We start from the raw sequence: 27,907 nt of genomic DNA, 5'->3' as shown, positions 1-27,907 counted from the left end.
GCTGTGTTACTCAACTATTTACAGAAGAGAATATTTACAACCTGGTCATTAGAACACTTATTTCATAGGTCATTCCTAAAACATGGCAACAGCTATTACATAAAATACTGCTTTTTAATTATATTCATAATAGGCATTTCATCCATACAAAAAGAAAAAAAAAAAAAAAAGCCCTACACTGGGTACCCTTTTTCCTTAAAACAGAATGGTTAAGGTCTCAGACTTGGTTTTTCTACCAGGGAGCAATTCTTCCCCCATCACCCTCCAGAGAGTGTCAGAAAATGCGAAGAGCTTTGAAGAGACTAGAATCCCATTCAAACTTTCTTTGAAAGTAGCCATGATGAACACTCTCTTTTTCAAACAGGCCAAATTATGTTACTTCTAGTAAATCATCCAGTAAGAGCCAATGAACCTGGCTTCCAATTTCAAGCTATTTTTTTCTTTTCTCAAAAATCTTCATAAAAATATATGCATTCAAATTTAGAACATTTCTCACTTCCATCATGGTGCTGCAATAAAAATAGATTAATCTGGTTATAAAGAGTATTTAGTAATAAAAAGTAACTGAATGGTAAAAAGCAATCTCAGGGTCTTGATTTTCCTGTGCACATTTTCAGAATTGGTGCAGAACCCAGTGCCATGCAAACGGTAATTCTTCCTCCTCTGTTCATTTTCTTGGGAAGTTTCCCTTGTATAAAAGGAGAAGATCCCAAATTAACAATCTATCTTTATGTGCATCTGCATACGCACACAAATATACAAGAAAGTCCAATGATTCTTCATTCTTCTACTACCGTAGTGATGTTTCCAAATATTTGGTGAAATCCAGAGGCAACTGAGTAGAAACTTCATTGCAATGTCTTTTGACTAGTTGATTTAAATCTTCATGCAAAAATGAATCCCGCTGTAAAACTTTATCCTAAAAAAATATTAAAAGTATGAGTTAGAAGTTCTTATGCCATAAGCAAAACCCAAGCTGTGAGCAAAGATAAAAATGGCAACAACTGACACCAAACCAATGCATGAAACTTAACAATGACAGGTGCTGGGTCAAGTCTTGGACATATGGGCCATGTCTCACTTTGAATAAAACTGTCTCATGACTGCCTCTACAGAAGTCCAACCCCAGAGATCCATCCTACCATCAGCTGCTAAATATGAAAAAATCTACCTAGAAAGTAAGTAAGCAAGTTGAAATAAGTTATTGAGAGACATATTAATTTAGTTTTTATTTTATCTTTTAAAAATATAATGAAAAGTATCACATACCTTCTTTTTGGAGTTTGAAGATTCAACAGGAGGATTGAATGTCATTGCTGCCATGCTATAAGCCTCAAAAAGTTCTGCAGCGGATCTATAATCACAAATATAAGAAACGTAAAGATATCATTGTATCTGTATAATTCAAAAATAATTAGATTGTACCCAAATGTTTATTATTCTAAACCCATATATTAAAGTATAACATAATCCTGCTTTTGTTTTTTTCTCCTTAAAATCTTCTTTGTCCCAGGTTTTTTATCTTCTAGTTTTATTGAGATATAATTGACATACAGCACTGCGTAAGTTGAAGGTGTACATGATTTGACTCACATCATGAAGTGATTATCAGTAAGGTTTAGTGAATAACTATGATCTTATATAGATAGAAAGCTAAATAGAAAAAAAATGTTTCCTTATAATGAGACTCTTAAGATTTACTCTCATAACAATGTTCATATATGACACACAGCAGTGTTAACTGTATTTATCATGTTGTACATTTCATCCCTAGTACTCATTTATGTTGCAATTGGAGGTTTGTAGCTTCTAACTGCCTTCATCCAATTCCCTCTCCTGTTAACCAGAAATCTGATCACTTTTTCTTTGAGTTTGTTTTCTTTTGAAGTATAATTTACCTACAACACTACGTTAGTTCCAGCTACACAACATAGTGTTTTCGATATTTCTATACTTTTCAAAATGATCACCACTGTAAGTCTAGTTACTATCCGTCATCAAATATGTTACATAATTATTTAATGTATTCCCCACACTGTTCCTTTCATACTTGTGGCTCATTTATTTTGAACTGAAAGTTTGTACCTCCTAATCACCCTCATCTACTTCTCTCCTTCCCCCATACCCCCTCCCCTTTGGCAACCACTACATGTTCTCTGTATCTATGTCTGTTTCTGATTTCTTGTTTGTTCTTTGTTTTGGTTTTTAGAGTGAAATCATACAGTATTTGTGTTTCTCTTTCTCACTTAGCATAATACCCTCTAGGTCTATGCTGTTGCAAATGGCAAGATTTAAGTCTTTTTTATGGCTGAGTATAGTCCATTGTGTGCATGTATGTGTGTCTTCTTTATCCACTCATCTGTTGATGGGGACTTAGGCTGCTTCCATAGCTTGGCTATTGTAAATAATGTTGCAATGAACATAGGGATGCATATATCTTTTCTAATTAGTGTTCTTGTTTTCTTTCATCAACAAAATACACTTATATAAGATAAATTCTAAATCCCCATGCTATGACAACATTATCCCACTAAATCCACCTCAGAAAGGTCTGATAATACATTTAGAAATATAGGCCTAGATAAAAGGAAGCCTGAGCAAAAGACCTCAAGCTCAATGTGATCAAATCCCAACCCAACCAGTTATGTGAACGATATGCAACTAAGTGTGACTCAATCACGGAGCATAAGGCATGGAGTTATCCTTCACAGATTTAAAACAGCTCAACCCTTCAGTTGTTTGCCTGGACTGAAAGCAAGGAGAAGCCAATCAGGACAGAATAAATGTTTATACCCACAGCATGTAAATGAATCCTTAACGATTTGGGGTTGGTTCCCATTCTCCAAAGGACACTGGCCAGGGCCTACAAAGGTTGCAATGAGGCTCACGTCCCAAGCTCCACTCCCCAGGGGAGGCCCTCCATAAGTCGTCTTTCTCAAGCCTTTGGGATAAACCCATTCCTCATATTCCGCCAGGAAATGAAACTCTGGCATAAATGAGGCAAATGTTCAAGATCTCTGATAAAATCATGCCAGAAAAGGATCATAAGAAAGTGACAAAGAATCGTTTTCTCCTTTTTTCCTTTTGAAAATCAAGGCTGGGGGACAGGTGGGAAGCATGAGGGATGAAAAAAGTAAATGTCCATTTTATTATTTAATAATGCCAAAGATTATCTCTATCTTACCCAGAAGGAAAAGAGTTTATGGTAAATTACATTTATGCCTCATTTAGAGAGGGCAGCAGCTGACTATTGCCATGTAAAAATATAGACCTGTTTTGCCAAATCTCTCAGTATTTCAAGAGAAGCAAGAAATGTGATTTTTAGGTGAATTCTTTCAATATTTAAAAGATAGCAACTAATTAGATTTTTGTTCAAACTCTGAAAAGGCCAGAAAATCTTGCCTACAGGTCTCTTGTGACCTCTGATTTAAAGAAACCAGTAAGTGAAATTCAGGTCTTCCGAGCACAAGACACCATTCTCCTTGTTTGGCCTATGCAATGAATCTTTCTCTGCTCCAAAGAATTTTCAAAATAAAAAATAAACCAGTGTGCTTGCAAAGGAGAAAAATTTACAGCAAAATATTAATTCTGAGTGGTGAGTATATTACAAGGGTGTCTTTTATACCATTTTCCCTTCTTTTCTGTATAATTGAAGTATTTCCTAATTGATTTTGTGGGGAGAAGAAGGTAGTTACCACTGCTTCAACTTCTCTGTACTTTCTGAAATTTTTCAAAATAAATACTTGTGGGAAAGAAGCTTCTTTTAGGAGGGCCCTTTCCGCCATCTGGAAGAGAGTGCAAGGTAAGGGCTGGAAGTACCAGCCCAAGCTTCTCACAGGTCAGGAGGCACTGGACAGAGATAGCCATGAGGGCCAAAGAGAGAAACTTCATTTCTGGACCTAGCAGAACCATTCAGGAAGATTAAAAAAAAGGAGTTTCACTGTGGCTGGACTCATGGATCCTCACATAAAGCAAATATGGCATTATCTTATTAATTGTTCAACCTAAGTAATGGGTGTGGGGATTCACTTTCTTCTACTTATCTTCCTACTTATCTGTATGTGTGAAACTTTTTATGACCGCCCCCCCCCCAAAATTGTTAAGTGATTACACAGAACAAACTAGCAAAATCACAGTCATCATGTCTTATCTTTAGACTAATTCAGGAGTATGAAGTGGACCAAATCCAGAATAACCAATAAGCACTTTACATTCTGTAATCTACTACTTTATAAAACAGACTTCTCATAGTAAAAATAGCTGTCAACTGAAATCTTAAGTTCTATAATAAGGCAATGCTAAATACCACCTCCGGCTCAACTCTGGTTTGAGTGCTTCTGAGCCTTCAGAAGGGGCTCCAGCGATGAGGTGCGCTGCAAATCTCTGCACAATGGGATGGTAATGTCGCTGAAGGGGAAACAGGACAACCATATTTTGCACAGGTCAGTATTTTACAAAACACTAACTAAACTTCAATAAACACTTATTTAAAAAAAAAAACACATATGCATAAGTAATTCATAAGAACCACATACCTACAGAAAAAACACTATCTTTGCTCACAGGATTCCAACAGATTCCAGATTGCAAATCTGTTTGATGACCAAGTTACCAGTAATGCTGCTTAGTCTTCCTTTTTACAGTATAAAAAGAAAAATCAAAGCAATTTCTCTTTCAGAATGAAAAAAAAAAGTTCTTTTACACCAGGTTTCCTGAAACATATTTCCTGCGAGCCTCACTCTAAAGCTGCTACCCGCACTGCAGGATCACAACATAGGGGAAACCCTCTTGAAACTGGCGGGCTTGTGGAAGTCTCCCTGGATAGGACCCAATAGAAATGTGCCTGATGACAAATCTGAATAGTGCTAGGGAAAGATTTTAAGAAATCTTACCCCACAAAACTGTCATCATTTTCTGCTTCATTAGAAAATGCATCTCAACATCTTAACAGTAAGAGCAAAGTGTAATGTAGACTATTAAAACAGGATTTCTACGGGGAGGGTGTAGCTCAAGTGGTAGAGCGTGTGCTTAGCATGCACAAGGTCCTGGGTTCAATCCCCAGTACCTCCATTAAAAAAAAAAAAAAGTTAAATAAATAAACCTAATTACCTCTCCCCTACAAAAAAAAACGAAAAAAAAAAAATTTCTAGGAGAGGTGGTCGCAGATTAAAATACATTAAGTTCTATGGCAATTATAACTGCTTGGGGGAAAACTGAAAAAAAAAAAACTACTCACAAAAAATGACGGGGAGGGGGCACTCTTACCCGCAGTGCATGCAATTCCCAAAGAGCAGTGTTCTGAGCATTGCAGTACTCGGGCTCCTCCAGCTCAGGAAGGAAAACTCCGCTTCCCTGAGATTCATTGTCAAGCAACAGATCTGTTTTGGGGAAAGTCTGCAATAATATCAATAAAAGGAAGGATTAATTAAAGTAACACTGTTAATTTTATGAATGTTATTGGGTTCTGTACTTTTATTTGTATTTAAACATAACTTGATTTTATGGTTACATAAGAGCTATAAGCACAGGCACTTTATATCTAGTTTTAATTTTTGCAATCTAAGTTTACACCGTAAGAGGACAAAAATTGGAAGAGTATTTTCTTAGCTTGTTTTGAAAAGAATTCATTTTTTTCTTAGAAAAGAAAATAGATACTCTTTTCACTCAGCAATCCCACTTTTAGGAATTTTTCCTATAGAAATAATTACATTAGATACACATGTAAGAATATTCACTAAGCATCATTCATAATAGCAAAAAAAAAAAGGAAACACCCTATGTCCACCAAAAGAAAAATGTGAGGTGTAAAAGCCAAACTGCCTAAATTTAAATCCCACCTCTGCCACTTACTAGCAGTGTCACTTTAGGCAGGTTACCTAGCCTCTCTGGACCTCAGTTTTCCCCATCTATACATTGGGAACAATAGTAGTAGCTACTTCATTATTGTTACGAAAATTAAGTGACTTAATTTTTGTAAAGTGTTTATAATGGAAGTCGCATAATAAGAACTATGTAAGTGTTTATTAGACCAATAACTTTATATATAGTCATTAAGGAGACAAAATAGTTTTATTTGTACTGACACAAAAATGTGTTCATCACCATTAAGTGTTTAAAAAACTTGTAGAACAGTAATATATATTGTAATCCCCTCAATCCCCTTTCCAGTTTAAAAAAAAAAAAAGTTTTGTTGTTTTCCTGTGTTTGTTGTGCACATTTATAACCAAATTTTAAGTCTGCTGGGAGGATACCTACCAAATGGTAAAAATGGTTAGTTATCTCTAGAGAGTGTCAATATGGGTGGAATGCTTTCCTTTTGTAATTTTATGTTCTTCTTTTATCACCTAATTTTGTTACAAGTGTGAATTACTTTTAAAATTAAAATAATTAAATGAGGAAAAAAGATACGCATCAAACAAAACACCATTGCTGCATGGCAAGAACTTAGCTCTTTTCATCTGTATCACCACTTACATGCATTAATATTCTGTTAGTTGCCAAAATGCCAATGCTTGAATTTGGAAGAACGTGAAGAGCAAGGGTACAAAGGCGCTTGATGAAGGCAAGGGCCCGCTGCTGTGAAACTTGCTTTCTGCGCTTAGTCAACATGACGTCAAGGCACTGGAGCACAATCTCAACACCTTCATTGGTAGCACCTAAAACAGCAGGTATACTCTTCAGGGATGTTCTCGTTACTGTTTCATTACACAATTTCACTGAACTCTGGAAAAAAATCCAAGATGAACCTGTTGCACCTGCCCCACATCACTTCCCTAAACGATGAAGTAGTGCTACACTGCTCGAGAGATGAAGCCCTGAGTTGTACTGCATCTCCAGTCAATTCCGGAAGTGCTCTCTCCAAGACTCACGTATGGTTAAACAGAGACATGTGGCACTGGCAGACCGGCATTTTCTATCTCAGCTCCTATCTCTCAATTTTCACTGACTACAATTCCGGTCACATTATATTCTTAAAAGACAAAGATTTACTAAAGACACATTATCTAAACATACATACCTGCATGTAACTTGAACAGTGTTTTGTAAAGATGTGTATAGAATTTCATTGGATCAATATTCAAAACATCACCTTTGAAATGACAACAAACACTAATTAGGTATGTTACTGCCTCCAAAGGTAAAGCAAACAAAACCCGATCAAGAAAATATTTCACCTTGCCCAGAAAGAATATGAAAAGCGGTCTGGACACAGTGCAGACTTTCTTGATAGCTTAGGTCCTTAAAGAAAAGAAAAAGGATATTAAGAATAATTACCATTTATATCTTAAAAAGTAATTCATTAGCAGAGTTACTTACACCAGACTCAATGAGAGAATGCAGAACTACTAATAAATCATCAAAAAACTCCACATTTATAAGATGGGCAAACCTAAAATCAAACAAAACTTAGTTAAAAAGATAACCTAAACACAGAAACAGAACAGCTAAAAATTAAACTTGACTTTGAAACCATATTTTTAATATTCCTAATTTCAAAGTGTTAGCTACGATGGAGATGATGATGATTATGATGATGATTATTAATACTTTTTATTAATTCAGATCACCCTTTTGGACAATCCAACCACAACTGGACACCATACTCAGCAGGAATATACGTGGCACAAGACAAACTAAATTTTTCAAAAATACTTCCCTCTGAGAAAGAAGTTGCTAAGAGCAAACAATTTCTCTGAGGGAGGTTTACCAGGTGTCCAGCAATGAAGGAGCCAGCAGCAACAGATTCTAGAAAAACAGGGCAAGAAGAAGGAAAGGAGGAAAGATTCTGCTATTTATAAAAAAATTTAGGAAAGCTCTAAAAATAAAAGAGAAAAAATGTTGGACCTAGTGTCTAGTTCAGGCTCAGCAATTAATTACCTGTATAATCCTATGTAAAAACTGACTCTCCCAGCCTCTATTTCTAGAAATAAGTGAAATCACTCAATAGTGTTAAAGAGAAAGAATCATGTGAGCTACTCAATGTCACAGCACTCTGTACACTATAAAATATTAGGCACCCAAGCAGTTAAAGTTGGGATATCTCTTCAATATTAGTGCAAGAGCCTTTGACACTACGTAAATCTTAGGGGGAAGGACCTTAGAAGTCACACATTCCCTGTGTATCAGCACAACATTTTTGGGAAGCAATTTGGCAATATTTATTAAAATTTAAAATGAGCATACCCTTTGACCTGCCATATATGCACACAAGTATGTTAAGAATATTCCCAGTACAACACTGGGGACTGACCAAATAAAGTATTATATAGCTATAAAATGGAATATCATGAACTTAAAAAAAGTCTATCTATAGGTGCTAACATGGAAGGATACTGAGAATAAGTTTATCCAAAAAAAAAGGAATTACAGAATAGTATACATTTGTGTGAAAGATTCAATTTGTATGAAAGAAGGCACATAGGAGGGGGAACTTAAGATTTTTAAATTTTTAATCACATTATTGCAATTTTTTAAATGAGTATATATTATTAAAAATTTGCTTAAAGAAATTAGTCACTGAAAAACAAACAGGTCCCACCTAATGTAAGAATAATCCCTCCTCTTTGAACCTCTGACCGATCTCTCTGCAGTGACAAGGACTACACTACCTCATAAGGGAAAGCATCGCATCACCAGCTAGCTGCAGTCATTAGAAAATAATTTATTTTATATTGAACTGAACTTTCCTTTTCTCTATCTTTCAGACATTAACCCTACTTCTAAAGCTGTGCTGTCCAACAATGGTAGCCATTAGGCATTTGAAATGTGGCTAGTCCAAACTGAGATGTGCTGTTAAGCGTAAAATGTACACAGGTTTTTGAAGATATGTTAAGAAAAAAAAGAATGCCAACTATTTCACTGATGTTTAATGCTGACTGTATGCCAAAATAGTACTTTAGATAAGCTGAGTTCAATAAAATATATTAAATTAATTTCACCTGTTTTTTCTTTTTTCTTTAATGTAGCTAAAGGAAAATTTTCAATTAGGTATGTAGTTCAGAGTATATTTCTATGGGCGAGCACTGTTCTACAGGATAATACCTCAAATAACTGTAGGAAACTATCATGACAACTATTATCCTGGCTCACACCCCCTAACAAGTTCATCAGTGTTGACAGAAAATACAAAAAGATCTGTCTTGAGAGGAACAGATGACACAGGACTAGAGAAACTATGTGCAAGCTGGGCAGGAACAGACCCGAGAGTCACCGGCGTGAACCATTCAAACTGATGGTGAAAACTCATGACAGAGCAGAAGGAAACAAGCACTGAGACGAACCTCAGGGATAGCGAGCAGCAAGCAAGCAGAAGGAAAGAGTTAGTGAAGCAGATTCACAAAATAAAACATTTGAGATGAAAAAACCAAAACAGTGCAGGGTTGCGGACAGTTTCAAGGAAAAGCTGGTGACAAATAAAAAAGGAATGAACAGAGATGGACGCTGGGTCATCGTTAGTGAACCCTGCTTAAAATTCATGGCTACTTCAGTCTTATGTGTTTAGAAAGAATCTAAAAGGTTTCAACCTACACAGCCCTTACTTGGCAAGACCTTCTAGAACTGCTGGCAGGAGAGGTGACCTCTGGGCCTTCTTCAATATTCTGAAGTAGGTTACAAACACAATATTCAAAGTCTCCGTGTGCTGGCAGAACAAACAAACAAAATGACTTTGATATAACCTAGAGTACTTTCTCCTGGGTCACCATAACTGTCCCTTTCAAAGCTCAATCTTTTCTGGTCTTTCCCATCCCTCCCCACAACTCAATCTTAAGAGTTTCAACAAAACTGAATAGGGGAGAGGATACAGCTCAGTGGTAGAGCACGTGCCTAGCATGCACAAGTACCCCCCGGTAAATAGATAAATAAATAAATCTAATTACCTCCCTCCTCCAAGAAAATAAACCTAAATAAACAAACAGAATAAAGATACACATCCTATGATCTCATAAAACTAGCGTCGATCACTTTGTCATTTCTCACATATCACAACTAAGCCTCATGAAATAAACCAAAGTTACATAACCACAAGTTAAAACGACAGATCTCTAGTTATAATCACTTACCAAGACATTTTAAAAGCGTAAGAGAATGTGAAACTGCCTACCAGTTTAAGTTTTTTCTCAGTACTCTCTGAAGCCTCTGCCTCCCGAAGCTCTCTCTCTAGTTTCTCCTCTGCTTTCTTCCACTGAAAATAGATTGAAAAAAGAGTGTGTAGCACTGAGTGAAAAAAAGCTAGCTTCAGAGATGCATTAAGTGTAAATATTATGAAACACATACAATAATACCATAGATTGTCTATGAATACAAATATAAGCAAAAGAGAGTAAAAAACATGGATAACAAGCCAAATTTATGACAGTGGTTGCCTCTCAGGAGGAGGGCAGAACAAGACTGGAGGGCAACAAAGGGGATTCCAACTCTATCACCAATGGTTTCTTTCTTTTCAAGAAAAAACCTAAGTATATTAATATTTGCTCATTCAGAATGGTGAATATATGGGATATGTTTATTATCCTCTATAGTTTTCTGTAATTTACATTAAAATTTTTCAAAAAAGAAAAAAGGGAAGAACATGCTGACCCCAAAATAATTCTTATTGTTAAATCACCTACAACATGGAAACCAGTCATAAACAGTACTTCCCAAACTCATTTACAGACAATGCATAAAACCAGATGCTATATATAGAGAAATTCAACAAAATACCAATTTTTTCCCACTCCTTTATGCTGTAAGGGCAACAATGGTTGCTAAGCTGCCTGGGCCCCAGGGGACTGACTGAGGAATAGTTTCCTTCCCTCACATCAACTTGTTAAAGAACTGCCATGTTGTTGAGTCTTTGTTTCCCCATCAGAGCCACATACATGCTATTCTTAACAGGCACATCCAACTTACATTAGGATAGTATAAACAATTAAAAATATTTACCTTCATTTGTTAACAATTATTAAGTCTATTTTGATATTCCTGCCATGTCTTCAAAATTTATTAGACACAAAGATGGATATCCCCAGAAATTATTTTTTCTTTTGTTTTTATAAACAAGTTGATAGTCCTAATAAACTGTTTAGAAATGTTTTGAGAAGTGGTAATAATATTGATGGCGGCAGTGGTAACTAACGGTTATGAAGTACGCCCACTCCTGGGCACTCTGTTAAGTGCTTTACCTACATCATTTTACTGAAACTGCAAAACGACCCTGCAAGGTAGGTGGTGTTATTAGCTCCATTTCTCAAAATATTTTTTAAAAGTTTCCAAAGTCTCATAGTAAGTAAACAAAAGGCTGGAATTTCAACCTAGGTTTCAAATACAAACCAACAGAGAAAAATGATTCAGTTAAAACCTACTTCATTGCCAACTTCACATGAATACATCCTTTCTGTTAAGGAAGGAATCTGTGTTATCACAATGAATCTAAGAGGATCTTAAATGCCAGCAAGGCAAGAAAACCATTTCATCTACTGTTCTTTTTGCCAGTGAACTGTGAGTTTAAGTTGATTTAATAAAACATTTGTTTGCAATAACTGGGGAAAACAAAATTACCTAAATGTTAGATTCTAAAATATTTAAATTTATGATTTAACTATGTTTTTGCCTGTACATATTCCATGATTTTAATCTAAAATGAAATAAAAAAGGAAATCAAACCTTTCTCTGCATTCTTGATAGACTTTTTCTCTTTTCCTTGAAAGTCATGAATTTTTTTGGTTTATTAATATCCTCTGTATCTTTTTTCACTTCTACTTCTTTGATCCTTAGGCACAAGAATGTTTTTAACATCTAATATTGAAGAAAACATAAATATACAGCTTAACATTTATACTGCCCTCAAATACTTTAAACAGAATAAGCATTTAACAATGTTATTTCCTTCCTTCATGCCAAAACAAAACTTTGAAACATCTTTAATCACATTTTATACAAGTTCTATTATCTTTTTGCCAAAAACACTCAGTAATTTGTGTCTAAGAAAGGACACTAGTATTTGTCTAAATACACATATTATTTTGCAGTGTAATAAGAACAAGGAAGAGAGAACACTAACACTACACGGCACTGGTAGACAGGATTACAGAGAGCAGACAGGCCAGAAAAAGGTTTGGACCAGTATGGGTGAAGAGGACATTTATTAGCTATTTCTAAACCAGCTTTAATTTCCCATATCAGATTCTGTTTTGTAATTAAGATTTCTAATCTTTTTTTCTCAATAAAAATAACATGTGGAAATAACCTAAATGTCCATCAACAGATGAATGGATAAAGAAGATGTGATGTGTGTATATATATCAACAGAATATTACTCAGCCATAAAAAAGAATGAAGTAATGCCACTTGCAGCAACATGGACAGACCTAGAGATTATCATATTAAGTGAAGTAAGTCAGCCAGAGAAAGAAATATCATATGTCACTTATATGTGGAATCTAAAAATAAATAAATAAAGATACAAATTTTATTTACAAACCAGAAATAGACTTACAAACCAGGTCATAGAAAACAAACTGTGGTTACTGGGGGCGGGGGGGGGAGATAAGGGATAGATTAGGAAGTTTGGGATTAACAGATATACAATACTATATACAAAACAGATAAACAAGGACCACAAGGACCTACTGTATAGAACAGGGAAGCATATTCAACTTCTTACAATGAGCTGTAATGGCAAAGAAACTAAAACTATATGCATGTATGTATGTATATGTATAAATGAATCACTTTGCTGTACACCTGAAACTAACACTGTAAATCAACTACATTTCAATAAAAAGTAATAAAAAAAATGACAAGAAGACTAGTGTTATTAATTTTAAGACAACTTATTTTCCTTTAAACCAATGGGTCTCCAACTTCAGCAAACATCAGAATCACCAGTAGGGCTTGTTAAAACACAAATAACTAGACCCCATCCCCAGGTTTCTGATTCTGTAGTCTGCAGTAAGGCCCCAGAATTTATATTTCTAATTGCCGGCTGATGCAGGGACCACAATGAAAACCACTGCCTTCAGTCATTCAAAAAAAAAAAAAAAAATCAGAAACTAATTTAGAAATCGGTGTTTTGTGTGCTACAACAACCATCCAAACACAGACTAAAGAGGGGTTAAACTCCTACAATTTCTCAGGAGGAAACCACTCTAATGATCTGCAGTCACAACAGCATTCCTGGAAATATATATATATACTGGAAACTACAGATCTGTGTTATTCTGAGGTTCCAATATGTACATTTGGAAGAAGGTTGAGAATTTCACTTAAAGCACAGAATGGAAACAAGGAAAAACTAAAAGCATAAATACTGAACCTGAAGTCATTCTAGGTTTCAGAAAGATCAATTTGAGTATTATGTAGGTATTCTAAGTGCTCATAAAATATCACCTACAAATGAAAAATTACTCCAAATCAAAGAATGCAGCATATGGTCAACTAATCTTTGATTACAGCACCAAGAATACACAATGGGGAAAGGACAGTCTCTTCAACAAACGGTGTCAGGAAGACTGGATACCCACATGCCAAAGAATGAAACCGGACCCTTATCTTACACCAGTCACAAAAATTAATTAAATGGATTAAAGACTTAATGTAAGACCTGAAACCACAAAACTCCTAGAAGAAAACATAGGAGAAAAGCTCCCTCACACTGGTCTTAGCAATAATTTTTTAGATATGACACCAAAGCACAGGCAACAAAAGAAAAAACAGACAAGTGTACATGCATATTAAATCATCACACTGTACACCTGAAAGATAAAAAACATAAAAACTATATATACACAAAACAAACACCCAAGGAAGTAAAGAATGCAGTTTATATGCTAGCATCACTAAAGTAAAACTGTCTCCATATGTTCAATTTCATGTTCAAGCTTTATTATCTGATTACTCTAAAATTCTGAGTAATACTTAATTATTTATAATTTTAGCAGTTCAACTAAAATTATCAGCCTTAAGAAACGAAAAGGATTTGATGGCAATGGAAGACTTTGAAATTAGGAAATAAAACAGAGTAGAAAATATCAGCTTAACTATCAAAACCATATGACTAAAAATAAAGTTATGAAAATATCTAAGACCCAAATGAAGGAAACAATAAACCTTCACTTAAGAACATAAAAGAAGCCTTCACTAAATGGCAACATACATGATATTCTTGAATACAAAAAATCAATTCTGTAAAATAAGTCAATTAAAATTTAAAGCTTCTATAAAGTAAAAAGACCACAATACAAAATTAAAAGAGTAACAAATAAATTGCAACTTATCTAACAAAGACTTAACATCCTTACTAGGTAATGTAAGCTCAACAAACACAGAGCTTTTGTTTCTTTTGTTCACTATTTTATCCTCAGGACCTAGAATAGTGCCTAGTACATAGCTCACATTTACTGAAATAAATATTTAAAAATTTATAGCAATTCATTAAGAAAGACAAATACTTGAGGAGAAAAAGTGGCAAACAATACAATCAGGCAAAAAATTCAAATGACTAACAAATGTATGAAAGGAAGTAAAACCTCACTAATAAAAGTGTATAAACAAAATAACATTTACTAATATACATAAATTTTTACCTACTAGACTAACAAAGATTAAATAGCAAAAATATTCAGCACTAGGTAGGGAACACAAGTGATAAAACGTTTTTGGAGGACAATCTGGCATTATCTCTCATATATTTAAATGTGTATACTGTTGGATCCAGTATCTACACTTCAGAAATTTAACTCACAGAATACTCATACAAGTGTACTAAAACAATGTGGCCAAAACGTTCTCTTCCATGCTGATTACAGCAGCAAAATTCTAGATACAACTCAGCTGCCCATCACATAGGGGCTATATATTCACGTAACGGAATACTAGAGCACAGATTACGAAGAACGCGCTGGCCCTCTACGTTAAGTCCACAACATGTAAAATGAAAACAGCTCCAGAACAGTTTCCATAGCATAAAACCACTTTTTATTTTAAAATATAAACAAAGTACGTCTATATCTGCACAGAAAAACATCCAAAAGGATACATACCAAACTGAGTGATTATTTTTGAAGAGTTGAGTACTTTCACTTTACACACATCTATAAAAAGTAAATTCCTTGTAACAACTGAAAATTAACTTTGCAATTTAAAAACAAACACAATGCAAAGTAAGAAAAGAAAGGCTTACCTCTGGCCTAACTTCATAATTTCTGCCCTTCACAAAACCAGAAATCACTTTAATTACACCCAAGGAAGCTTGGCCTAATTTATCTTGTTTAAAGAGTTTCTTTACTGCTTCACAACACATTTCAGATATCTGAAAAATAAAATGTTACACGAAACCAGTGTTTCTCAACCTCAGCAGTGCTTACATGTTAGGTCACATAACTTTGTTGTGGGGGCCTGTCCTGTGCACTGTAGGATGTTTAGAAGCCTCAGTGACCTTTACCCTCTAGATTTCAGAAGCAACAGTCCCCCAACCATGGCAGTCGTAACAATCAAAATGTGTGCAGACCTGGTCTAATGTTTCCAGACATGGCCTAATGTTCTCTGGAGGGCAAAACTGCCTCCTGTACAGAACCACTGCACTAAACTTACGTTCAAATAATTTTCTTAAAATGACAGTGTTTAACAAAGGACCCTATCTTAGCAATAAGTAATAGCTCTAGAAGAATTTTGAGCAAGAGAAAAAAAATAATCACATCATCTATAATTTTCTGTTAAGGATAATAGCAACAAACAGCAACGCACCGATTTTGACACGTCATTCATGAGAGGAACAATCAATACAATGATGTTGTTGTGAAAGTTGAAATGAGGCAGGGCCACCAACAGCTCACACAGGCTCTTCACCGCCACCTCTGCCAGGCCCTTGTATGCCTTTAAGGAAACTACATTACTTTTCTTCAGCTTCCTTTGCTTCCAGTCTAATCAAAAGATAACTGGAGTTATTTTACTCATTGGTCAAAACTTCAGTTAATTAGCTTTCAAATTGACAGCAATAAGCAATAAAATGAAAACTCAATACATCACATGAATTCTTCAATATGAGTTGTCTACACTTAGACATGAGTACAAATAGTATCATTAAAATTTGTCTACCATCACCCACCCTTTGACTCTAACCACGATTACAAGAACCTTGGCTTTTCATAAACATCTTTTTCCCTGGCTTCTTGCTGATGCTTACTGTGGTATCTTTACCCAGGTGGTCCAGAAGATATCTAAATTCTCCTTCAAAATAATTGATGATTCATAGTATCTCTTTGTTAGAAATTTCTACATACATACTCTGGTACTGTAACAGTATATTGAATATAAGAAGATGGAAATCTGCTGGTTTTTTTCTAGAGTAGGTTCAATACCTCCCTCCACATCATACACAGCCAGAAAGGAGAAAGACAGTATGGATGAGAGTGTCTTTGTTTTAAACTTGCTTCTCATCGATATGAATCTTCCTCAAAGAGACTGTATTCACCATAAGTAAGAACTGTATCTTCCATTTACTCACAACTAGCAAGACTTCATAATGGATGGATAAAGGGTAAAAAAAAATAGTTCATACATATAATAGAATTATTATTCAGCCTTAAAAAAGAAGGAAAATTTGACACATGCTACAAGGATGACTCTCTTGAAGACATTATGCTAAGTGAAAGAAACCAGTCACAAAAGGACAAATCCTCTATGATTCCACTTATGAGGTTCCTGGAGTAGTCAAATTACAAAGTAGAATGGTGGCTTCCACAGGCTGCAGGGAGGAGGAAATAGGGAGTTAACATTTAATAGTTGCAGAATTTCAGTTGGGGAGGATAAAAAAGTTCCAGAGATGGATAGCAGTGATGGTTGTACATGTGAATCTACTTAATGCCACAGAACTATACACTTAAAAACAGTTAAAATGATCAATTTTATGTTATATATAGTATCAGGATTTTTTTAATTAAAAAAAAGAGGGGGGAGAGTATGCTCAGTGTAAGAGTGCCTGCTTAGCATGCACGAGGTCTTGGGTTCCATCCTCAGAAACTTCATTAAAAAATAAAATGGATAAACCTAATTACCTACCCCACCAACAGTTAAGTGTTCATGTATAACTGAAAAATTGTGCTCTACACTGGAATTTGACACAACATTGTAAAATGATTATACATCAATAAAAAATGTTAAAAAAAAATTTAAAAAGAAAAACTTAAAAAAAAAATTACCTACCCCACCAACAAACCCTCCAAAAAAATTCAAATAAAATAAAAATAAATACATTAAAAAAAGAACTTCATATTGGTTCAATCTGCTTAGAAAAGGCCTACACCTACACGGTCTAGTACAGAGGTCACTAGCCACATGTGGCAACTGAGCATTTGAAATGTGACTAGTGCAAATTCAGACGTGCTGTGAGTGTAAAATACACACCAGATTTTGAATTTAGTACCAAAAAAAAAGAAGAACCTAAGATATTGCACTAATTTTTAAAACTAATTACATGTTGAAATAACTTGGATATATATATACATATATATATATATATATATATATATATATATAATTTACCATTAAAATTAATTTCATTACTTTTTACTTTTTCTTTCAGTGTGGTTAACACTTTTTTAGATGACATGTGTCTCATGTTTGACTTCTATTGAACAGTGCTGGTCTACACAAAGCTCCCAGGCCTTAGAACAAATGCTAGTATACAGGTTCCAGTTGGCATGCCAGAGCACAGAAGCAATACCCATGCCACCCACCCCTACCTTCATGCCATCATTCAGCCAAGAGAGTCAGCAGTCCTGTTCCAGCTGAGCTAGCAACTAAGTGATCATAGACCCAGCACTGAGTACAAAAGCCCAACTGAGTCAAGTGAAAGCACCTCGCCTTGGCAATTAAATCTCTTCCTCATTCATGCCCGAATGCTTCCTATTTTCTTCCCTTTCTGATCAAAGAGAGAGAGGACAAAGGTTCAGTAGAAGAGTTTATCATACCAAGTAACTGAACTGTAAGTCCATTTTCAAGGCACTCATTACATCCATTTCAAGTCATCCTTCTCCCCTGACTACCCCCTCCAAATAAAAAATAGAACAAATTCCAACCATTCATGAAGTCAAGAAACATACAACTACTCACTAGGTAAAGCACTGCAGCAACGACAATGCTAATACTGATAGCTGACGGTGTCTCCTACAGGTTGGGCCCAATTCTAAGCACTTTATATCTATTAATTAATTCACCTCTCACAACAATCCTATGAGGTAAGTACTAATCTTATTCCCATTTTATAGACAGAAAAACCAAGGCATGGACAGATTAAGTCACTTGCCTATCACACTGATATTAAGAGGTGAACCAGGATCTATCTGAACCCAGGGAGTGACTCTAGACCCTGATCCAGACCATGCATGATTCTGACTCTCAATACACAGACAGAATACAGAATTCATCTTCCTGATCAAACTTAAGTGTGTCACATACGTTTAAGATAGTTTCAAGATACCTTTAACCATCTGCTCCAAATTTTCCAAATAAAATTTATATTGGCTAACCAGGCCTTCTTCAAATTCTCTTAACTTTTGAGTTTCTTTGCGGATCTAAAAAGACCAAAAAAGATCATCTTTTTAAATCAAAATATTGAAACCATTTTTAAATTAGCACAAAATGAATGCCTAGTCTATACTCAGTCCTGTAAAAAGCAAACGAACAAAAACCCTGCACTATTTCTCCCAAATCTAGGCTCTCCAAAACTTTCAGCTTATTTTGTGTAGTAGTGATATCCAGCATTACCTTGGTAGATTTTTCTGCTTCTGTTAGGGGTCGTATTTTATACGAAGGAGTAATGTCTTTAAATAACTCCATCAGAGAAACTGTCACCAGCTTTCGAACAGTAACAGCCACATCAGGATCCTGCTCCATCAGCATAGAACGTAATTCTTTCAATTTTTTAATCTGTTAAAGAAATAACTCATAAAGCTAGAGAAATGGCAAAACAATTACAAACAGAAGACAACAGCCTCACATCTGGCACAGTAAGTGGAATTCACACAATGGCTCATAGTCGACTCAAGCCACACACCACTCCAGACACTGCTCACATTAACAACAGATAAATCACTAAAGTTATAAGTGAATCATATTTTTGTTAAATAATCAGTTAGAAAAAATACACATTAAAAAGTTTAAATTTATTAATCTACATGTTTTTTAGTAATTCTTAGGTTTTCTTAAAGCACATGCATCCCATTTTCTTAAAAACACTTTCTGAAATATGCTAAAACATTACATACACCAATCATGTACATTAATCACCTATACATGAGCTAATCAGGAATTAATGATAATGTATCCACATTAACTTTAGCTTCGGCAAGACTCATAATAAAGATCATTTATATTATGTGTTGAAGAAGTGAAAAACTGGCTTCAACAAATGTGCTTGATTGGATGAACGACCACTGCCAGCTGAAGGGATACCTTGAAAAGCAAGGGTCTGCGCTGTCAGCAATGTCTGCCACAGTAGTAAGTAGGACAAACATGCCACCACCTATCTACATCCCTGACTTGTACGAAATGAGCATGAGGATCCAGAGTTAGAAGACCTGGGTTCCAATCAAGTGGCTGTTAAAATCTGGAACAAATCACTTGAATTTTTTAAGCCTCATTTTTTCAGCTATAAACTGAGATTGATAGTTCTTGTCTCCATGGTTTTATACTGATTAAACAAGATCATACTGGTAAAAAATACTCCAAATTCCAATTCCCGATTCCACTCCAGACCTTCCCATCAGTTTATGAGAAAAGGACAAGCATTACTGAAAATATAAGCCACATGCATTTTTTCTTTAAATGTAAATAACATATTTTATCTCTCAATAAACAAATATCTGTCACAGTAGGATGCTGCGCACACAAAGGTAACAAGAATAATAGTACCACTTAAATGAGTTCTTGTATATTTTATCACTTAATCCTCACAATAAAGTTTTAAAATTAGGTGCTATCCTCTTTTTAAAGATGAAGAAAATGAGTCTTGGGTAAAACACCTTACCCAAAGTCTAACAGACAGTACTGAGTAAAGCCAAGACTGAACCTCAGGTTTCTTGAGTTCACATGTTATAACTATCACCATCTTTCACTGCCCAAGGCCCACTGGTAATTCATTTCAATTCTTCAGTCTTTTTCACTTAAAAATATTTTCCACTTACATATCCATGTACTAATTTCACTGACTTTTGTGTAGTATGTTTCTTAATAACTCTATAGTTCAGTCAAGCAAATCAGCAAGTTGGTACTTCCTCTCTAGTATTACTAATTTTTACACTTACACCATTTTTAGAATTACAACATTAAGTCCAATATCTTCATTTAGACATGAAGAAAACAAGACTCAGAGTATTTAAATGACTCTTCTAAACTCACAGAAGAAATGAAGTTCAGATGTAGGATTAGGTTAAAGTTCTGTCTACTCTCTTATTCTAACTCAGTTACTACATTTTGTTAATGCTGTTCCTTCTTATGGGTGCTTATAGCTAACAAGAGAATCTTAAAAGATTAGACACTTACACCGTATCTAATATGAAGAGTCTAAAGAAATTAATTATACTTACATTACTTTCTGGATCTGATATTATGGCAGATGCCAAGGCTGCAATATGCATTTTCTTCTCCTGTAGTTTCTTCTTCCTTTCAATTAAATGTTCTTCTAACGTCAGCTCTCGAATGGGTTCTTCAATGATCTCTGAAACAGATTAACTTTCCCCTCTTAAACATTTCTTTATTTACAAGCATCTTTATTTACAAGCATTACTTAATTAGTAAAATAATTTTCTTGTAGTAACAAATAGTCATAATGAGAGCTAACTTTTATCGAGCACTTGCCATAGACCATGATTACTACATATCATCCTCTCAACAATCATATGAAGCAAGTACTATCACTGACTCCACTTTGTTGATAAACCGAGGCAAAGAGAAAGTAACTTGCTCATACACCAGGCAGAAATGGGATTCAAACCCAGGTAGTCTGACTTGACAGTTCATATTCTTACCTGTGCTAACAAACCCACAATAATTCATTCTAATTAAAGGAAAAAAGCAATCTGATTTATTTTTTTAAAAAATAAAAAAGAATATGCTCCTTCATTTTCAACTCTATACAATCATCTGAAATAAAATACATCCGCCTTAAGAAATTCACAGGGAACTAAATTTAATAAGCATACAAGCATGCTCTGTAGTGAGTCTCTTACAAAGGAGGCCTGAAAACAGGTAAATAGCTGACCTGTAATCTCATTTACACTAATAAGATTTGCTAAGAGAAAGTAAAATTTAATAAGCTTGTTCTATCACAAATTCTAAACAAATACAGTTTCAAACAATAAAATATGTTCTTTAAGTTTAACTTTGATTAGAACTCTTCCAGCCATTAGAAAACCACATTCAATTACATAAAGCAGGCATATATAAAATTGTTGTAACAAAGAATCAAAATGGTTTCATAACACAGATTCACTTTTGTAATTTAAAGCTAAAAAGTTAATAGTTATTTGTAGGCAGGTCTTTCACCTAAAATTAAAAAGAAATTCAAAATAGTAACAATTCACAAGACTCTTCATGCATGCCTAGCCATCATAAACATAACTGCACAAAATGTTCCATAATAAAAGCAATAAAGAATCAAATTACACAAGGTGAGACTTTCAAAATGTGGGAAAATGTTCAAAATGACCTTGAAATAACCAGTACTCCAAACTGCACATTCCAGATTTTATCTAAAATTAACTATTATACAAAAAAAGGTAATTCTCAATTAACAATTTAGTAACTAGAAAAATGCACCCTATTACCTTCCTCAGGTTCTGTCTCTTCCTGATCCTCTTCATCTTGGTTACTGTCAATAACTATATAGAAAACATGCAATTAAAAATGCAATAATATACTTAAGTGGTGATCACAAAGTAAAGCAAGGAAGTGATTACCATAAAAACTCATGAAAATAGTTACTTTTATTAGGAGGGAGCAATCAGTGACTGAGGGGAGCACAAGGGAAGTTTCTGGGTGCTGGGTGGGAGTATTTCTTTCTTGCCCAGATGGTAGTTTTATGGGTGTGTTTTTGTGATAAACCATGTAATTTCACATCTTTGGTATCTCGACTTTTGTGTGTTTATTTCATAGAAAATACATATAAGAAAAAAAGGCTAATAAGGGATGACTAATATGCTCTAATTTTAGAAACAACAGAATTAGAATGAAACACTCTGAAAAGAATCACCTGAACCTTGTGGCTTCAGTTGTACTCACAGTATAACGCACCTGAGATAATCATCTCTACTTCTGGCCAAAACCACTAAGCTTGCTATATGACAAATTGGAGCTACCCCTTTTTGTAGCTATGCGTAAAAGTCAAAATAAAATTAAATTTTGAGTGAAAAAAAATGTGATGTTGGTAAGGGGCTAAAATTGTAACTAATACAAGGGCTGATGAGACTCACCTGGTTTCTCCCTGGTTTGTGGGATTATACCACTTTTATCTTTGATAGGAAGCAAGTGAATCAGTTCCTTCTCTGGTGCAGTTTGCAGGGTTCTTGGTATTTTTTCATATTTATCTATAACACGCTCATGCTTTCGTTTCTTGGCGTGAATAGGCTCACTGAAGGAAAAAAAACCTAATTTTTAGTTTGAATGTATTATTTAAAAAGGAACCTAGAGACCTATCATTTTTAAAGTGCAGAAAAATAAACCAATAACCAAATCTTTAAAAGGCATAGAGATATGAACACCTAGACCAGGAACATAGCAGGCATTCAAACAGTAAATGAATAAATGAGTTGTACAGTCTACTGTAAGACTCAACCATAGCTACATTTAGTTTTCCCTTTAGATAACAAATAGATTTTTTTTTCTTTTGAAGAAAAATCCACAGAGCCAAGGGTGACATCATGCTATTTTACTTTACCAAAAACCTTCAGAGCATAGCACAGACTTAGGAGATTGAAATACCTAAGTTTAAATTTCAGATCCACTACTTGTGACTATGGGAAAGCATTAGTTTCCTCTCTATAACTGGGAATAATACCTACTTAATAGGGTAATAAAGACTGAGATCATGGACATAGAGAACAGCATACTTCACCCATTCACTTCATTTCACTATTAAGACTCAAAAGAAATAAAGATATGCACTAGATAAAATCAACTTGTTTTATTCATGAACTCTCTTTATTTAGGAAATAAACTGAATAGGGTTTACTCTTTGTAAACATTGTGTTCAGAGCTGAGCAGCATCTTGCCATAACCACCTAAGCAAAATTCACAACCAAGTTTTTAACACTGAAAGGACGTGAGTGATCATAATGTAAATGAAGTATTACCTAGAAGAAAGATCTCTCGTTAGAAAAGATGCTCTTTGTCCTAAATCCTTCATTAACTGTAAGTCATCTTCATCCATCATATCTAAAGGAAGGGCTTCCTCTTCTTCTTCCTCTTCCCTCTCAATCCTTTTACCTATTCCACAGAAAAAAAAAAAAGAAAGAAAGAAAAAATGAGGAACAAGTATTAGAAATATAGAACTCTGAATTTTTGTGTGTCCAATAGGAAAAGCTTATGCTCCTAATACCTTAGCCCAGTGTTTTCAAATGGAAGCACTACTGACACGCTAGGCAGGACAATTCTCTGTTGTACTTTGGTGTCGTGGGCTAGGCAAAATGATCTCTGAAATCTAAATTCCAGCAGCATTCTTAGGTCACTGTAACAACCAAAAAATAAATGTCTCCACCCATTCTGCAATGTCTTTCAGAGCATCTGAGAAGCAATCAATCAATGACTTAGCCCTTCAACTCTGTCTGATCTCCAAAGACTTTCCATTCCACTTCAGCCACCCCCTTGTCAGGGCCACACCCCAAACCCTGGCTCACTCCACTCTGACCACAACCTGTTGTCCTTCTGACTCTCACTCAGTTATTTCACTACACTTCCTGACCAGATATATAGACCTTCAGTTAATCCTACTTAATTTACCAATGTGTTCTATCTTTACTTAGATAGTCGCTTAGTTTGCATGGTTATCACTTCAAACATCCTCCTGTCAATATCCTCAACTACTTCCCCTTCTACATTTTAGGCATTCACATCTAACAAGATTCCAGCTACAGATCATTCTAACTACTCTCTTTGTCCCTCGTTCTCCTTCTCTCTCTCTCAGTAAAAAATGAATAACCACCAAGTGCCAGCACTGTTCTAACCACTAAGGATCCACCCATAAACAAGCCAATCTTAGCATCTTTCCTAATGAACCTTATAATTGTTCCTGAATCCACTAACACTTGTAAATATCATTATACAAATGTACATGCTGCACAGAATGAAACACTGACCTACCTTAAATGAGTCTGTCATTTCTCAAAACTAACCAGCATTTGATTTATTTCCCTGGTCTACTTTCTCTCTGCCCTAGACTACCTTTTCAAATCTCTGACTATCATCACACTTCTAATCCCATCACCTACGTCATTTCACAAGCATCAGAGGATCCAGCTTCCTATGTCACTAAGAAAAGTTATAAGCTAAAAACTCCTGCAGTTTCCCACAATGAATTCAAGAGCATCTGCATCCATCTTTTCCTTTTTCCTTCACATTACACTGGAAGAGGCACTTTTCCTCCTGTGCTCTGGATCCCCAAAATTCTTGCCTTCACTGGACTTGTTCTACCATTTAAGTCCTCTCTCCCCTTATATCATCAACTTCTCCCATCTATTGATTTTATATTACCATTTTAGGATGGTCATTTTCCAGCAGGCAATTCATCAATATCTTACCAAAATTTAAAATATATTCTAAACTAGTTAAACTTTCATACAAGAGAAAAATAAGTGGCTGCTAAGAAAAAATATGAACAAAGTAGGAAATGAGGATAACTGTATCACTGGCTGCATAGATCTCGTATACCATAGCTAGAATACAGCTCTACCTCAGTCTTAACAGCTGTATAGTATTCCACCATATTGTACATTTATATTATTTATTTTAACAATCAGTTTTTGGTTGTGGTATTTCTTTGTTTCTCTCTTCCTTTTTTCTTTTTTTGCCATTATTAACGTTAACAATGTTGCAAAGAACATGCTTGGGCATATAAACTCTAGGCAAATTTTTTCAAATAATTACAAAACAAATTCCTAGAAGTGGGATTGTTGGGTCAAAGGAAAGTTCATTTTTTTTTAATCCTTCCTGTGACAGCTTACATGAGTTTATGAGTATACATACATATTTTTTTTTCACTCAAATGGTGTAAGCCTACCTCACATGTGGTGATAGCCTATAATTTCAAGTGAGTGAACGCTTCAATACAAATTTTCACTTCTTTTTTAAACTTAAAAATTTATTTTACAGACTATTTCATGTTAGAACATAAAGAGTTTCCTTCTTTTTTTTGAATTATTCTTCTTTTGATTTCTGAAACACTGTACAATTCAAGTTTTCTTCCTAATACTCTGGCTCTTTCTCAAACCCCAATACAGGTTTTTCTTCCTCTGTTTGTTTCTTAAATGCTAGGGTTCCTTAAAATTCTGTTTGAAGTTCTCTTTATTCTCTTGCTACACAGTCTCCATGATGATTCTGCCCAGGTCTGAGGCTTCAACTACCATGGATATGCTGATAATTTCCAAAACTATTCTCTCCAACCCAGATCTTTCCCTTGAACCTTATACTCCTATATACAACTGCCTGAGAGACTTCATTTAGATGCTCAACATGTAAGAATGAAGAAATCTTTTGTTTTTATTTTTAATATATAATTATTAACACATCATGCTCTTTAAATTCTTCTGAAATTTAGCCAGTAGAGATCTTAAAAAGCATCTAACTCAACCACTGCATTTCACTTATAGATGAAATACCTGGAGATTAAATAAGTGACCAACTAAGGCCACATTGCTAGTAAGTAACAAAATCAAGAGAAAAGCTCAAGTTTCCTGACTTCCAGTCCCGTGGCCTTTTATGTATCACAATAACATGTTACCAAAGGCTCAAACTAAATAGGTTAGGATAAGAGAATGAGATGGGCATGGGAAGAATGAAGAGTTGGATATAATCAAATGTGAATACCCTGAAAGTACCAGTAACGTTGCAGAAAAACTGGTCTGACTCAAAATAGTCACAATCCTTACCTGTTTTGAGTATTTGGGAGTTCCTAAATAGGTTTACAAAAGAATAAGCTTGACAATTACTGCTCAAATTCACTCCAAGTTTCCAAGTGAAAAGAAAGCCAGAAGTCCAGAAAACTAAGTGAATCTTGGCAACACAGCAAAGAATGCCCCAGCAAAAAGTTCCTACCTTAACTAAGTGCCATTCACTAATGGGAAAGTGGCAGCACTGGCATGCTGCCCAACATTTACTTACATGGCTACTCTGAGTTTGTTTTCCTAAGTATGTATTGTATCTTCAGATATACTTTCCAGACAAACTAAAAGCAGGGCTAGCTCTTTCTTACTGTGAATACTGTACTGAAATGTTTTCTCATACTGATTGTGATCCTCATATAGGACTACTATCTTTACCTTCTCTTCAGAAGATCTGAGAACAAGAAGAGTGATTACTAGAAAGCAAAGTTATTCCATGAAGAGCATTTTAGAACAAATCAATGGAAACTGGAGCACGTGAATGCTCTCACAATTACCTGGTCGTTTTTCTTTTGGGTCCTCCAGTGGAACAGGTTTCTTAGACACAGCATCTCTTACAGCTTGCCTTAGTTTCCTCTGTTCTTTTCGGTACTTCTTGAGAGTGCTTTGTTGTTTAAATTGTTTGTTTTTTAGCTTGTTTTCAAGTTTGACTTTACTAGTTTTTAGCAACTTCCGAAAGCTGGGGACCTGTTTTTTATTTCTTCTCTAGGAAACAACAACAACAGGCACACTGCATACTCAGAAATTTATATTACTTCATTTTTAAAATCAGATTAAAGAGAACTGATATATAAATTTCATCGGACCAATTCCACAACTTTAATGTCTCACAGTCATGGATCTTACACACATAAGAGTTAAAACCAAACTATGGCATTAATCCTACAGAATGGCACTAGGTCATCAATTACTCAATCAGAGGTTCTTTCTGTGACCAGAATCCACAGCTGCTCAAAGGAGTCTAAGATTCAAAACAAGGTGAAGAACCACTGAGCTAGCGGTAAATCGTTATTCAAAGCTAGCTTAACACCTGTAGTTTGGCATACTAAGGGTAAAATGCTGACTGTTTAACAATAACAACTGGTATTTATGCATCGCTTTACTGTTTACAAAGTGCTCTTAACTTATTACCTCTAACAGCCTAGTTAATTAGTAACTGCTGTTATCCTCATATTACTGATGAAGCTATGGCTTAAAAACATAATGTGACTTGTCAAAGACCCTTAAACTAAAGAAAACAAAAATGAATACAGGTCTGTGGATTCCAACTTTCCTGTTGGTGACCTCTCACTCAGAAACTACTTGCTTTCCTATCTCCTTATACTTCAGGCGGGGCGGGACGGGGAAATGGACTTGTTTCAGGTCTCAGTTCTCATGGCGGCCCCCTGAAGCCAAGCGCTCACAGTGAGCCATGAAGGAGGAGCCAGGTCTAAGGGCAGGGAAGCTGACAGCTCCTAGAGCCAAGAGGGAGCCCCTAATCTAGGCCACCATCCTCCATATAAGGGCGAAAACTCGCCGAAAAGCTACACCAAGCAGCGACTGTCAGGCAAAGGAGTCCTTAGCTGAGGAGACCAGGGTTCTGGAGACACTTACGGCTTTCATCCTGAAGTCTGCAGGTGGTCCCGGCCGGACAAATCCACCAGGCGCAGCTGTAACCCGCGAATCCCGAAAGGACGACACACGTGCGGAACCAGCAACACAGTGCAAGCCGGAAGCTACGTCTAGTCCCAGCCCCTCTCAATCCGCCGCCGCCGGAAATGGGGGCGGGACTTCCG

At 35.4% G+C, this 27,907-nt stretch overlaps 1 protein-coding gene across 1 annotated transcript; it reads right to left on the bottom strand.

Annotated features, from left to right (window-relative positions):
• NOC3L (NOC3 like DNA replication regulator) lies at positions 1 to 27,866 on the bottom strand. Its single transcript, XM_006174376.3, has 21 exons — positions 27,726 to 27,866; positions 26,630 to 26,837; positions 23,331 to 23,463; positions 22,452 to 22,609; positions 21,807 to 21,860; positions 20,568 to 20,698; positions 18,748 to 18,909; positions 18,461 to 18,554; positions 15,727 to 15,902; positions 15,164 to 15,292; positions 11,647 to 11,778; positions 10,103 to 10,183; positions 9,540 to 9,640; positions 7,318 to 7,390; positions 7,176 to 7,239; positions 7,019 to 7,090; positions 6,475 to 6,656; positions 5,266 to 5,394; positions 4,310 to 4,407; positions 1,270 to 1,354; positions 1 to 919 (listed from the first exon to the last, which is right to left on the bottom strand). Exons 1-21 carry the CDS (start codon positions 27,732 to 27,734, stop codon positions 791 to 793), a joined length of 2,400 nt encoding a protein of 799 aa, XP_006174438.1. The 5' UTR covers positions 27,735 to 27,866; the 3' UTR covers positions 1 to 790.
• Positions 27,867 to 27,907: the final 41 nt, after the last annotated feature.

This window comes from Camelus ferus, chromosome 11 (assembly GCF_009834535.1).
Source record: "Camelus ferus isolate YT-003-E chromosome 11, BCGSAC_Cfer_1.0, whole genome shotgun sequence".
Taxonomy (NCBI): domain Eukaryota; kingdom Metazoa; phylum Chordata; class Mammalia; order Artiodactyla; family Camelidae; genus Camelus; species Camelus ferus.
Note: the sequence above shows the minus strand (reverse complement) of the source record. Positions and strands in the feature narration are given on the sequence as shown.